General features: G+C 40.0%; 1 protein-coding gene across 22 annotated transcripts in view; it reads right to left on the bottom strand.

Annotated features, from left to right (window-relative positions):
* GAPVD1 (GTPase activating protein and VPS9 domains 1) overlaps window positions 1-15,006 on the bottom strand; it is a 304,659-nt gene that overhangs the window by 232,279 nt on the left and 57,374 nt on the right. For all 22 annotated transcript variants that reach the window (XM_086924684.1, XM_086924695.1, XM_086924697.1 and 19 more), the window contains exons 2-3: window positions 11,074-11,291; window positions 6,419-7,262 (exon numbers count right to left, since the gene is read on the bottom strand). In XM_086924684.1, coding sequence (XP_086780810.1) covers window positions 6,419-7,262; window positions 11,074-11,258 — 1,029 coding nt within the window. In that variant the 5' untranslated portion in view covers window positions 11,259-11,291. The remainder of the gene's footprint in view (window positions 1-6,418; window positions 7,263-11,073; window positions 11,292-15,006) is intronic.

The raw sequence follows: 15,006 nt of genomic DNA, 5'->3' as shown, positions 1-15,006 counted from the left end.
GCCCTACCCCCTGATTATGTCATATATGCGGACAGGCAAAAGGACAGGGGAGGAGGCGTGGCGATAATAATTAAAAGTTCGTGGAGGTGTCACACGTTCTGCCTTGACCATATTAAAGGGGCTGAGAGTATTGGCTTCTCCATTTCCCTCCACCCTTCAATTTCTTTTACTGGAGGACTGATATATCGCACGCCATGTAATCCTTCTGGATTCTTGGAATCCCTAGGAGAACTTCTAGGACAACAGCTACTCCGTTACCCTCATTTTACTCTCCTGGGAGATTTTAATCTACATGTCGAATCAAAAACTGATTCACATGTAGATAACTTCCTACACACTTTTTGGACTATCTCAAAAAATCGTAAACGCAAAGCATCTAGCCGGCCACACTTTTGACGGTATTTGCTCCAACTTCCCAGCTTTAGTATATCTTCCTTCCATACCACAAATATGGACTGACCGCTGTTTTATTCCATTTAACGTAAATGTTCTTAGCCTAGCTAAAACTGGGAACAAAATAGCTCTACAGCCTATCGTATCCACCCAAAATTGGGCTGCAATTGCTAAAAGCACCAGGCTTGAGCAAACAGCCCAAGCACCTATTATGACTGGTGATGTGGAACAAGATTCCTTAAAATTTCACATCTGGATACAGTCCACCACCCATGACTTAGCGCAGCCTAAACATTTTAGGAAACATGATAAAAACCAAAAAGATGAGTGCCCCATGGTACTCGCAAGTTTTTTCGGAAATTCATCTCCAGTGTAGAAAAAGCGAGAGGAAGTGGAGAAAGGATTATGATCCCATAGCAAAGGATCTCTTTGTAAAAAAGAGGAATGAATACTTTGCTAGCATAAAAGCAGTTAAGAAAAACTATTACACTACAAAGATTTTCGAAGCACAACAAAAACAAAAAAACGTGTTTGGTATAGTGAAATCTTTTACCCATTCTAAAGTGCTTCAAACGGAAATCCCTCCCTCCCAGGTGCTATGCGACCAGATCGCGGATTACTTTGAAGAAAAAATAAGCCGCATTCAGGATAATTTCCCACAAATAACCTTATCAAACATAAAGGAAATTAATGACACTTCGACCATGTCATATGAACCCCTTCGAAAGTTCAGGCTGGCCACTCTTGCCCGTACAAGGGATGCCATTATATCCTGTAAATCAGGTTCGCCTTTGTATTCATGTCCTCCGTTCATTCTTCACCAAATTGTGGACACCGTAAACCCTTACATTAACAGAATTGTCAATGACTTCCTGAGCTCAGGCTTTGTACCTAAAGATTAGAAAAAAGCTACGGTTAAACCACTAATGAAGAAACAAAATAAAAACCCAGTTGACCTATCGAACCTACGCCCCATCTCCCCTTTACCAACTCCACAGGCTGTGACTCCTGTTCATTGATGTACCCGGGTACATCAATGAACATGAGTCACAGCCCGTGGAGTCGGAGACAAGACACTAAATGCTGATGTTGCAAAAGTCGTAAGGCATATTCTTGCAATATCTGCAATGGGTTTTAAAAATTCAGAACTCTTAGGAACCATTTGGACCTCTGGCTGTGAAAAGCTGAGGAATGTTATTGGTGACCAGAGAGTAAAACTCCAGACCCACGTTGGGGAGGTGCACTCAAACAATAACTGATGTCAGCACGCCTGCTGGGGACTTTTAGACAATAATGTTACATCCCAGTATGGAATAGTCGCTGGATGAGGCTGCAAGCCATCAGCTGGAGAATAGATACTGGGGAAAAGGGTTTCCAAATCTAGTTTGGTCCCTGGAGGACATTCATAAGGTGAGGAATCTGCAGGAAGATGCATCTAGCAGCACTTTGTACATTGCTGCTGTCTGGCTGGCACTTCTGCCACATTGGCTGGGTGTGAGTAAAACATGAGAAACTCTGAAGACAGCAAATAGAATACTCAATTTTGTATCCATTACACCATTCCATGTGGTAATGTGCTAGTTATTTAAAAAAGCCCTTAAGCCCTGTTAGATTGTTGGAGTACCTTGACCTTAGGAGGCACCTTAATTTGAAATATCCCATATTTTACTTACAAGCAAACAAAGACAAATTCTTCATAGAAGTAATTGTCCTATTTACAGTTTTATGCTGAATTTGTACTTCTGACCCAGCGGTATAAGACTGCTCAATCTCACTATCTCTGGAGAGTCCAAGGGCCTGAAAAGGAGAAACCTGGTAACCCATTTAGTGCAACAGGACCTGTGTCCTAAGACACCATTGATAAACCAGCTGTACCAAACGCATGCCACCAGTATACTCTCACTTCCACAGGGCCCAAAGAACATGCCTCTCACAAGTACTCCCAGATACTACAGTCAAACATTAAGCAAATCGGAACTGGTAACCCTAGTTCATTGTTATATAGTGGCATTGAGACATTAAAATAATTGGAACGGAGTACAACCAATATATATTAATGAAGATGCTCATTTCAGAAAGTGGATTGCTCTAGAGGTAAATTTGAATGTACATTACTAACTTAAAACTTAAGGCATTGTAATAGAAACATTATGTTGTCATAGGAAGAAAAAGAACTACTCCTTTAAACCCTTCTGCATAAGTATTGCCCTCGTTTAGTTCCTCATTAGTCGTCACTTGGTCAAGCCACTATAGTTTCAGACTGAGTAATAGTGTGAGGAAGTAAAAACATCAGTGGACTCCTAATCGGCACTAACAGTAAAGAGCAGATAGACGACAGGATTAAAGTTACCAATGAACGGGTCTCTAATACAGAAAGAGAAACTTTAACAAATTCTTGCCACTTCTAGACAAGTACGTGTCGCCGTCCTGAGCGCGTCGACTGTACTGCCAAGCTGACAAATTGATTGAATGAATCATTGTGAATTAAGAGGAAGTTTCAAAATTAAATCAGAGCGTAAACAAAAGTCATCGCTTCCTCTGCTCAAAGTGCAAAGCACAGGAATTCACAGATTGTCTCCATTCTTTTGAGGTTCGGATTGGTGGTAGCGCCACTACATTTCCCACATATGTACCCTTCTCATTGCTGGGAAGGGTACATGTTTGAGGTGAACTTTTGTGTTTCTGTGTAGTTCTAACCACAAAAGTCATGTTCTAGCCTATTGAACGCAGCAATGGGAAAGGTGTGTGTATATATATCTATGAAGGTAATATACTTAGAATACATAGAGGTACAAAGCTACCATAAACCTCAAAAGAGTATGTAAGAGGATAAAAAGGTGTGCTGCGCAAGAGCGCGATTGAGATGTTGGATGGCAAGTGCGAGTTAAAAAAAAGACGAAGAATATTATATTGAGTAACCGCTTTCAAGTATGATGAATAGAGCTCCTAAATGGGACTGGCTGGGTCTACAGCATTAGTCTTCTTGATGAGGAGCATCTTCAGCCAGAACTGCCAGGAGGGTCTGGAGCTATTTGGGTTCATGCCTGGTCGTAGCACTTCATTATTCTATACATGTACCAGGGAACATTGGACTCCAGTAAATCGTGGACCTGGGTGATGTAGGATTAGGATGAATGTCAATGTTCTGGTGAACTGCAATCCAGAACAGCACGGATCTTCGCACATACTTCAGAAACAAGAAATTTGATCTTGGGTATCAAAAACTATTTTAAAAACCACAGCCTAGTAACTCTGAAGTAGTTCTCAGATGTAAAGAGTCATCTCTTACTGGTCAAAGGAAAGCACTAGAGAGAGCGAACAAAGTTCTCAAACAAAGCAGTAAAGATTCGGCAAAAACACATAATATGAAAGAACACTAAATATAATTTAATTTTTTTACACTATTTTACAGCTTACTAAGTAGTATGGGCAACATTTTAAAATCCGGCCAAAATAAATTCTAAATTGCTTACTGCATGATTAAGACAAAGTTTGAAAATGTAGTGTCTATTAAGTGTCATGTTTCATCCTGTTGCTCTGAAATGTTAATGAAATCTAGTTTGTTCTTGATCTGCTAGAGTGACTTAATGGAAACACACTCAAGACTACTGTAGGAAGCTGGCTTTTTATGTAGTGCACCAAAATGAGGTACACTATGTAGAAAGTCCAGGCGAACTATATTGATTCAGAAGGCTTAAACTAATAATCCAAAAGGTCTATTTGTGGTGGTGAGGGCAAGCAGTTTGGGCTTTCCAGAGAGCAGTGTTAAGCATGTGTTGTACACACTGAGTCAATAAATGAGACACACACTCAAGATGAAACTCAAGACTAATTTAGAAAAAAACGGATTTTTATATACCAATTAGGTTTCCTATCGGGGAACAGGGCCGCCTGCCATAAGGGCGGGGATCACGTGGGGGCAATTAGGATGCGCCTGCCACAGTGTTGGGCGCATCCTGCATTCCTGTCATTGTGGTGGGCGGTGCACTCAGCACTGCCCACCTAGCGAAAACCTGGCCTAGCAGTTCGGGCTGAACTGTTACCATGGGGATCAGGGTCAAGGCTGAATTGCATATTGCGGGGTTTAAACTGGAATGGCATGGGGAGCACAAAACAATGGATTTAAGTCCAGCTCTCTGTACTGGGGTGAATGTTTTGACATTGTTCAACATTCAGTCAATCAGTTTTTCTTTTTGCACCTGTTCCCGTCATAGCAGCCTTCCACTCAGGCTGAGGTCTACTGGCTTTAGACCTGCCTTCGTCCAGCCACAACTAGCTCCGAGAGCGGATCGATGCTCACCATATTCTGCTGCAGCACCTAACAAAGGATAAGACCCCTGCCCGTTACTGATGGAACTGAATAACATCTGCTGGCCAGAAACACTATGTTCTACCAGGGAACCTATTACATAACCAGATCATCACTTGCGAGATATTTTGCCTCATATGAAGTGTAACCTAAAGAATGACACTGTGTTGCATTACTGGTTGTTGACCTACATCATTTACGTGCAGAGATTTTTTTTGAGAACTTAAATCAGGACTGAAAAGCATTCCTGATCAACTCTAATTTTAAGCCTACAGATTCTCTGGGATGGGTATACTTATCAAGGTTTCAATATAGCATTTCTGAATCTAGCAAGCAAAAAAGAAAGTGTGATGGGCATTCCCAGAGGGGTAATACTATTTATCTGTGTACTAAAGTTCCTAGATGAGAAAATAACTTCCTAGGCTCCAACGCTGTTCATTCAGTTAAATAACTATAGAAGGTGACTCATGTTCACATTTGTTTTTGCCACACATATGTCCTGTTTAGAACCCATCTGTCAATTGGGGAGGGCAAGATTATACTAGGACAAAATGGGCATTTCATAAATAAATGTGTTATCTCAAAATAGCCACATAGCACAAATTGAGTGTCTTCCAGCCAATTATCATTATCCGATTGGCCAGCATAAGCGAGATAACCAAACAAGAAGTCTCACTGCCCCTCTTGCAGGTGGTTACACATATCTAAATCTTTGTTCAGATTTTGAAGACAAAGACTATATGGGAGTTGTAGGAAGGGACCATTTCCTTGACACTAACTAGCAGTCTAACAAAGCTCTGGTTAGGAATGCGAAATGAGAAAGAAACCAAGTTAGACACCATCAGGGATGCACTAAACAGCCCATAAACCATTTTCAGATGCACTGTCCTAGCCTGAGCATTGAGGGTGACATGGAAAAGGAAGGGATGGGACGGAATTCTTACTATCTGACAACAACGGATTGAAGTAAAACTAGGAATGCCAACAGAACTGCAACTTCATTTTATGATCTGTTCTACAACAACCCCTATCCTGTACAACGCATTTCAAATTTACACTCTAAAATCTTATTATCCAGACAGGTCTCCTGCTCCAAAGCGTAATTTGCAAAATAATGAGGAAACACAGAAAAAGGTTACTGCTGAGCAAATGTTTTACAAAACAGAAAAGTCTTCAGTTGACCGTTGAAAAGTTAGCAGTTATCTACAGAAGCAAGCCTGGGCTATAGGGCTTTGTTGGAAGGTAAATTCCTTAACTCTGAATCTGGACACAGCCATGTTTTTACAAAAATGGTTCTGCAACAAGGTTATTGGGCTCCAGGTCTGGCAGCTCAAATTATTCAATATAGGGGAGAATCGGATCAGAAGGATTGTTATTCGAAAAGAGATAATGTGATCAGATGGCCTTGTAGAAGAATGCTGAATGTAAGGTTCATGGATATGTAGAAGGCATGCATGCACGGCTAACTGTAAAGGAAGAGGCATGGTATATTCCGATAGACATTACAGCTGCTTTCTATTTCAAGTCAATGCTCTTTGCAATTCAGGGTGATGACAATATATAACTTCTTACAGCTTACAGCAAATCTTCAGGTGTTAAGTGCATTTTAAGTACAGGAGAATGAAAATGTCCAATGTTTTCAGCAGAAAAACACAAAAGATAAATTTTACATAATGAAAAAATCATGCTGTTTAGAATAAAATGGTGTAACTATACCTGCATCAGATTAAATCGTGCAACTTCGTTGATGGGAGCATCAGAGATGATTCCATACTGCTCTGGATTTACTATTGCAGGACAAATTAAACATGCCAAAAGAAGGTCAGTGCACATGGCCCGAACCTCTCCCAGCTCCAGTCTTTCCACGCAAGACAACGTTTTATACATTTGAGACACAATCCAGCGCAAGCTGTGTGGAAAGCAATACGTGTTCTGCTTGAGGTATCCAATGAATTTGTTCACCAAGGTCACAAGTTTACCCTCATTATAGTCCACCATTTCCTGGACTTTCTGTTTAAATCTCTCCGTGCCCTTTTCACCAAACACCTTTTCCTGCTGTACTGGAGAAAAACGCTCAATCAACTTGTTTGGATCAGTTTCTAGGTGGTCTTCATCCTCGACCAACAGCTGCATAATGGGCTCATGCAATGTTGCAGTGAGAAAGAGTTTGGCAGAAAAAAGACCTTCAGAGAAAAGTTTGAAAATGATGCTGAATGCGCATGTGCCTCTTCTCAACAATCTTCGTGGATCATCACTCTCTTTGAGTTCAAATTCAATCAAGTAACGCAAGACCTGAAGGAGTAAGCTTTCATCCTCCTGCATTATGCAATTTCCATAAAGAGATGTAAAGACTGTATGGATGACACTTTGTGTGCTTTCGAGGTTGAGCTTTTCCCCTGCAACCAGGCATGAGGCAATAAGTCGGGGGTTTTCCCTAAGCCGGTTAAGGAACTCGCCGTAGGTTGTCTCTTGAAAGCCCAACTGTTTGTAACCATCGACAAACTGAGTGTCCTCCAGGATTTTGGCATGTTGGCAACATTCAGCAGGAGAAGCTTCCGCACTAGATTAAAAATAAAAATAACAAATTATAACTTTTTATAGTTTTTGACATCGATATACAGCTGACAACTCAAATGATTTAATAGTGTTCTTCTATAGTCCATTGTGAAGTGCAATTCACAAAAGAATATCACGGTGTAAAGGGCACACTGCCAATAGTAACATTAAAAAAAGCAAACATTTCTCTGTCTGAAACAAGAGTAACGTCCAATTGATGTGATTGTTGTACAATTTAGATATTTACATGGGGAAAAAAGGGACAAATCTATTCCACATCTTTGGATTTGTAAGCCAGACTTTCCTAAATAGAAACCAATGAAATTTATGGCCAAGAATGGAACACTGCTTTCCCCATCCTCACATCCCTAAGCAGTGAAAGGACATAGCCCGTGCTAAAATTTTCAAATTTGCAGCGTTGATAAATTTGTGGAGCAAACATTTCAAGTGCACAGAAAAACTTTTTACTTTGCATACCGCAAATAGGGAGTGGAGGCAGAGCTCCGAGTAACACCTTGAAGGAATAGTACACTAAAGTACATCCATATGAAGCAAGCGATAATACCCAGTATCATCATCCACAATTCTATAGCGCGTACAGGACTACTTTCAGGAAGTTGTAGAGAGAATAGATCACATTCCAATATCTTAAAGAAATGAATCCATTTTTTTTCTGCTTATTCCCAGAAGAAACAAATATAGCATTTTCATTGCACCCTACTTAAGTGAATTACAATTTAACTTTCAGTATTTTGTTTTTCTAGTTAAGGGTAATATATTTTGGAATTCTAACATGGCTGAGGGTGAACTGGATGGCGTGTACTTTGTTACATGGTCTTTCATCTTTTGGTCACCAGTTCCAATGTGACCTTTGTCAGTAATGCTATAGATAATTGAAGAACATTCAATGGTTTACTCAGCAGCCACTGTGAAATGTGTTCCTGGCCCAAGCTGCTCTTAGGGAACACCATCACAACTGTCACACAAAAGCACCTCTGGTGGTAGTCTTGTGGCCAGCTGGATTTTGTCCTATCATGGTGATGACATTCCACAAGCACTATTGTGAAGGAATACAAAAACCAGTCTCACGACAGTTTGAAATAACTTGAATAACATAAGCACCCAGAGGAAGGCTAGGCAAGACTTCGAGAATTATTTTTAGTCACAACAACTCTTGTGTTCTCTCTCATTATTACAAAGTGGTCATGAATACAGGAACACACTGATCTAGAATGTGGCGATACTAGCAATTGCAGAGAAGGCTGAGCTAGGACATTGTGTACTCATGATGGTGCGTTCACGTAACTGTAAATTAACTTGGTACGAACACAGACCATCTCATAGATGTCATCATGATACAATATCCAGGCTTACAACACTCCTGCAACTTTAAACCTTGCTTATGTTATACAGGAAATTCAAGCTCATATTCAAAATTATATGTGATCTGATCAAACATTGGAAAATAGAAAAAAGGTGCAAATTTACACTTCTATCATGACCTGAGATTTGAATAGGAACTTCCCATGTTACTCAGCTCATACCATAGGAATTGACAAAGTCCCATTAGTACACTGCCTAATTCCTTAAACTTAAAGGGCAACCTTATGTTTAACACACTTTTTTGTTAAAACTCAATATTAAACGTCAATGGTGGAAAAACATGAAGGCATATTCCTAAAAAAATAACCGAGGATTGATTTACCCAACACAACTACCCACCCACACTTAATTTGAGCGAATTCACTCCAAATAAAACAGTTAAGCTCATTTCACCGACATCTGCTTCATCAACAATCACTAGCAATAAATATTCCAAACTGTTCACTTCATTTACTGCATGGCACTTTTAAATGTAGTTGTATATTTATAGCGCTTACTACCCCCGATGAGGTGTTTAAAGGATTTTCAGCGAGTAGCACGCTACTCCGGTACCCAAAGCTGACAAATTATAGGGAAATAAAACTTAATTCAAGCTGTGGACTTGTTAGTTTATTAGTTAGATTGAATAGGATAAAGGAGGACTAGAGGTGGGAAGAGTCTAGAAAGGGTTATTAGGGAGAATGAGGAAGAGGATGCAAAATTAACAAAACAGACTTCTCATCCACTGCTGGTTGGTTTCCTAGTCTCACTTCTTTAAAAGCCCTCTATAGAAAATGTGCTTCATTTCATGAGATTGATGGCTTTGTATATTGTTTGTCCAGGGTACATGGAATTCTGACACTAATGAAGCTATGGAATCTTAACACCCTCTTAATCAAATCAACAATCAATTGCAATATTGTTCAACTTTCACCACACTGTCCATTTATCGCTTACTGCAGTCAATTAATTGGTAGCTCAAATTAACTAAAACCGATTTGAACCATCAATCTGCATTTACATGAGAATTGCACTGTTTTAACACAATTGGTTCTAAAGTGTATTTGTCTTGAAACAGCACTTTTCTTTTAAGGAGTGTGTCACCCAAAAACACCATTCAAGGACCTTTGCCTGTTTATCACTCCCTTAGCACTCCTTGCCCAACTACTCCTTTCAATGTTAATACTTTTTCATTTAAACAATGTCAATGTTCTTACTCTTTGCTTTCCAGTCAATTGTTTTACAAATAATTATTTTCAAGAGGTACCTTTCAGAAATAAATGATTAAAAAATATGCCCATTACCTTTTACTAGGTTCGTTTTAAAGTGCAGTTTTGATGCAATAAACATCCAATTGTACAGAAACACTTCACAGTAATATAAAAGCTCTGAATTTCCACCCAGTCACATTAATTTGTCCATTTGCCAAATTATTTTTCTCATTAAATTCTCTTACCTACATCCAATGGAGGGAAGAGTGCCACATGTACACTAAACAGAGTATTCATAAGAGGAAAGTATAAAGCCAGATCATAGGGCAGGCAATGGAACTATGGAGTGGAAAGAGGTGTGCACAGCAGTGTGTAACACATTTGGATGAAAAATGATTAGGGTTATGAAGAAAAGAAGATAGTAACAACACAAACATCACAGACTATTCAAGTACTCACAGGAACGAATATGGACAAGTACTCATGAGACAGGACATTTGTAAGTAAGTGTTTGTGGGAGCAGATAGATAAAAATATGTATTTCTGTTGGCTGCATTCGAAGTTGGATGATGAGTCTCAAAAGCTAGCCCCCAACACTCAGACAAACGAATCACAAAGGTAACGAGGCAGAAAGGTAAACAGTGAGAGCGTAAGAGTGTTGGTGTGTTTCATCAAGAGACTAGAGTATAGCATGATTTGCATGATGCACCTAGTCATAGAAATAACAGTGTGAAACAACCTAGCACAGGATTAGACTGATAACCCCCAACATGTGAATGGTCAATATAATTGGAGCTGCTATAAAGAGATCATTGGTTTAGTTTAATCCAATCTGTGTACTTGATTTTCTGCTTTAGAGCCAACCAATATTATATGCACTGATTTGTAGAAAATATTGTACTTGGGAAACCAACACTTCAAAAACAGAAAAATCACTCACCAGATAAACTAAGAGGCAGCAATAAAATCAACACATATAAGTCAAAAACAGTGCAAGGTAATCTCTCTGGTACGAGGTAATCTCTCTGGTACGAGGGGATACTTACACTATTGTAGTGTATGTATTGTTGAAATTGAACCCCTTTATATTTCCACGGCATGCACAGCTTTCAAAGAGCGTTCACAATGCAAGATGAACACACAAATCAGAACAGTACGGCACACATTTCTACCTGAAACATGAGATGCCCTTATTGAAAGAGACAAATGAATGTTGAGCATTTGAGCGCAGTTTTATTTTACCTTGTAAGTATGAGTCTATCCAAGTTTATCCTCTGCTGCTTGGATATCCAGGATGTGTGATATAGTTTCTCTGCTGTCTTCAGAACTTCGGCATTGAGTCGCTGGATGTGTTGCTTTTCAGAATTCACATAAAGTCTTTCCTGCTTCAAGTGATGTGCCAGCGAATGGATGTCTAGCTTCACCATGTTGGAACCCAATGGAAACCCTTGGGATGCTCACTGAAAAACAGGCACTAGATTAGAATGCAAGACTTGTGGAAAATATATATAAAAAAAATCTATATAGAATTCAGATTGCAATGACAGCAAAGATGCAACACACGCTAGAAACGCTTACAACTAAATGTTGGTCAATGTCAACCAAAATATGAAGAAATACTATTCAGGGATTTGAACTCTTGTGTAGGGAATAATATTGAAGATTTCCAATACCCATTTTCAACTTTAAACTACCCAAATAATACACTAATTCTAGGGATGACAGTCCCGGTTTCCTTAAAATATTCAACTACTGTTTCAGATCTCATTTAAGTACATGCAAAAGTTAATGAGGTCTTAAGATTGAGAACCTAGGAATCACCATCACAAGGTAAATTAATTGATGCAGGCGTTAGCATAAGGTATAAACCTAATGCACTACGTAGATCGTGCAATTCCGGCCAAAACGGTTATAAAACAGAATTAAAAAAGGGGTGCTTCTAAATCAATTTAAGTTGGCAAACTTCAAGTACCAGCAACCTTTATTGTTGTAAATTCACTGTATCTTATGCTGCTAATCTTAAGAAACCCTGTCAATGCAAGGGTGTTCGCGCACCTCTGTGTCGCTATGATTTTTTTAATGAAAAAATTAAAATCCAGCTGGCTTTAGGTTGTTCAAGCACATGTTCCTTCTTGATCCCTTTATGAAAACTATATGTTTTTCTACAGGCACAATCAGGTGCAAACCCAGGATAAATATCTCCTAGCAGCCAGAAGAAATATTGAAAAAGGTGTAGATAGATATAGATAGAGAGATCTCTCTCTCTCGGATTAGGACGACTCACACAAACTGAATATTTGTTCTTAAAAGTAGACAGTCCAATACTAGCCACCTTATATCTGATCCCCAAAATTCACAAGAATAAAGAACAAACACCTGGGCAGAGGATATTTTCAGCCATTGGTAGTTTATTTGAGCCAACCTCAAGATACCTAGACTCATTCTTACTAACATATGTACAAGCATTGCCTGCATATATAAAGGATACAAGAGACTTCCTGAATAAGATAGACACAATGGGCTGAAAAGAAACTTATCTTTTGATTACTTTGGACGTTGTTAGCCTTTATACTAGCATAGCTCAATAAGATGGCTTGCTGGCGATACATTACTTTTTGAATACAAGACCCATCAATCTATATCAGCATACAAACATGCTAATTGAGATGTGTAGACTGTGCCTGATAAATAATCATTTCATGTTTGGCGGAGATACATACAGGCAGCTAAAAGGTACGGTGATGGGAACCTGCTTCGCCCCCAGCTATGCTAATTTGCATATGGGCTGGTGGGAAGCAGGTGCTCAAAACCAAATACAGCAGGACATGGGATGACCACATAGTTACGTGGATTTGTTTCATAGACTACCTTTTAATTCTATGGGATGGATCAACCGGATTGGTTGAAGCGTTCATACAGGATATCAATGACAATGATTTAAATTTGAAATTTACTGAACACATTAGCAAGTCTAGTGTTACATATTTAGATCTTGAAGTGTATGTAAAACAAGGAATAGTTCACACTTGCACATAAAGGAAACCCACTGCTGGGAATACAATCCTGCTTGCCCAATGATTCCATCCTCTGCAGTCAGTCCATAACTGTGCTGCCCGACTATTTGTCAAGGTACCTAGACACAGCTCGGCGAAGCCTGCTCTGCATGCCCTAGACTGGCTCCCGATGCAGGAGAGGATAAGATTCAAGGCCATGTGCATGGCCCATAAGTCTATCACAAATAACGGTCCTGCTATTTTGTGCCCACTCTTTTGCCCCTATCGACCCTCTAGAGCCTTGAAGTCGAGTGAACTCAATCTCTTGACAGTCCCAAGGATCAAAAGATCCCGAATGGGAGGGGGGGGGGACGGTCGTTTTCCCTTAAAGCGGCCAAATTCTAGAACAATCTACCAGAGAACATCCGACTTCAACCAAACCACCTCGTGTTTCGGAAACAACTTAAGCCTTTCCTTTTCTGATGAGTGGCGGTGATTTGCCCTGGGTCAAAAGCGCTGGGATGCCTTAGGGTAGCCATGCGCTATACCAAGTGTGCAATTCATTCATTCATCCACAACGTTTAAAATAGAGTATACCATATGCGGAGCATTTGAGAATGAAGCGAAACTGTAGCAAAAGTACTGCCCTACATGAAGCACAGGAGGCCCTCGCTGAAAGGTTTTTGCAAAGAGGGTACAAACATAAGACATTAAAGTAGGCTAAAAATAAAGTTGACAAGATTGAAAGAGATATACAGCTGAAACCTGACAGAAAAGGCAAAAGAAAAGAAAAAGAGCACTGCAAGTCAGATTAGGATGATCACTGAATACAATGCCTACCAGGCTAAAGTGAGATAGGCATTGGTATCTAATAAAACAAGACCCTATATTACAGGGGATGATATCACGTAGTCCCAAGGTGACTTTTTATAAAGCAAGGTCTATGGGAAATGACTTGTTTAAAACTAACCCAGAAACAGGGAAAGGGGGAGATGGCTAAAGGCCAATCCTGGCTTCCAGAAATGGTTTAAGTGCAAAGCATGTAGGTTTGGTAAGAATAATCGACAAGGCATAACTCCGTTCAGGAGTAGTCCATGGAAAATACGATGTTCGTTAAACTGCAAAACTGACCATGTGGTTAAAGAGAATCGTGACGATTATGACTGTTTTCCACAGGGAGAGAGGAATGAACGGGAGGATCTTTCTCAGGCCTTTCAACATAAAAAAACAAGCAGATGACACTTGATTATTATGAGCAGCCCAGGCCAGCTCTTTATCGAACAAGATTCCTAGCTTTATTCACTGGTACGGGGCAGACACCGGCTGTAGTTGGCCACCAGAGCAGATTCCAGATCGAAGCTTTTTGACCAAACTCTAAAACTTCAGTTTTGTCAGAATTCAGTTTAAAAATATTGAGATTCATCCAAGTCATCAGGGCAGAGGTACACTTGGAGAATTCAGCTGCCATGACATCCACCGAATGCGTTACACACTATCAGCTGAGCGTCATCAGCATATGACACCAGCGTAAAGCCATGGCTTTTTATTAGTTTTGCTAAAGGGGCAACATAAATGTTAAAAAGAGTGGGGGATAAGGCGGAGCCTTGAGGGACTCCTCCAGGAAGTAGAAATTCCTCAGACTGGTAACAATCCCAGAAAATAACTTGATCCCTAGACGATAGGAAAGAGGTGAGGAGGGCAAGAGCTGTACCCGTAATACCTATGTCCTGTAACCTTTGTATTAACACCGCATGGCTCACAGTATCAAAGACTGCTGTTAAGTCGAGCAGGACTAGGATAGCTCTTCCTCCCTCATTCATAACATTGTGCATTTCCTCTGCTGCCATGATCAGTGCGGTCTTCGTGGAATGTTTTGCCCGGAAGCCATGTTGTGTGTTATCGAGAATGTTGTTGATCTCTAGATAAGATGTTAATTCAGCATTCATGGCCTTCTCCGGCACTTTGGCAGGCAGAGGTAAACAAGAAATGGGACGATTGGGCTGAGAGGTTCACTGAAGCTGAAGGACGAATGTTGACAAAAGACCAAATCCAATAGATGCAAGACACGCTCACTCGTCTCAAGGATACCATCAAGAACAAAAGAGAGAGCTGAAGATATGGACGTAAGAGCAAGAAGGAACAGTCCTCAAACTGTAGATTTTCGTGAATGAGTAAAAGGATC

Source organism: Lissotriton vulgaris, chromosome 5, assembly GCF_964263255.1.
Source record: "Lissotriton vulgaris chromosome 5, aLisVul1.2, whole genome shotgun sequence".
Taxonomy (NCBI): domain Eukaryota; kingdom Metazoa; phylum Chordata; class Amphibia; order Caudata; family Salamandridae; genus Lissotriton; species Lissotriton vulgaris.
The sequence above is the reverse complement of the archived record's forward strand: the minus strand, read 5'-3'. Positions and strand labels throughout refer to the sequence as shown.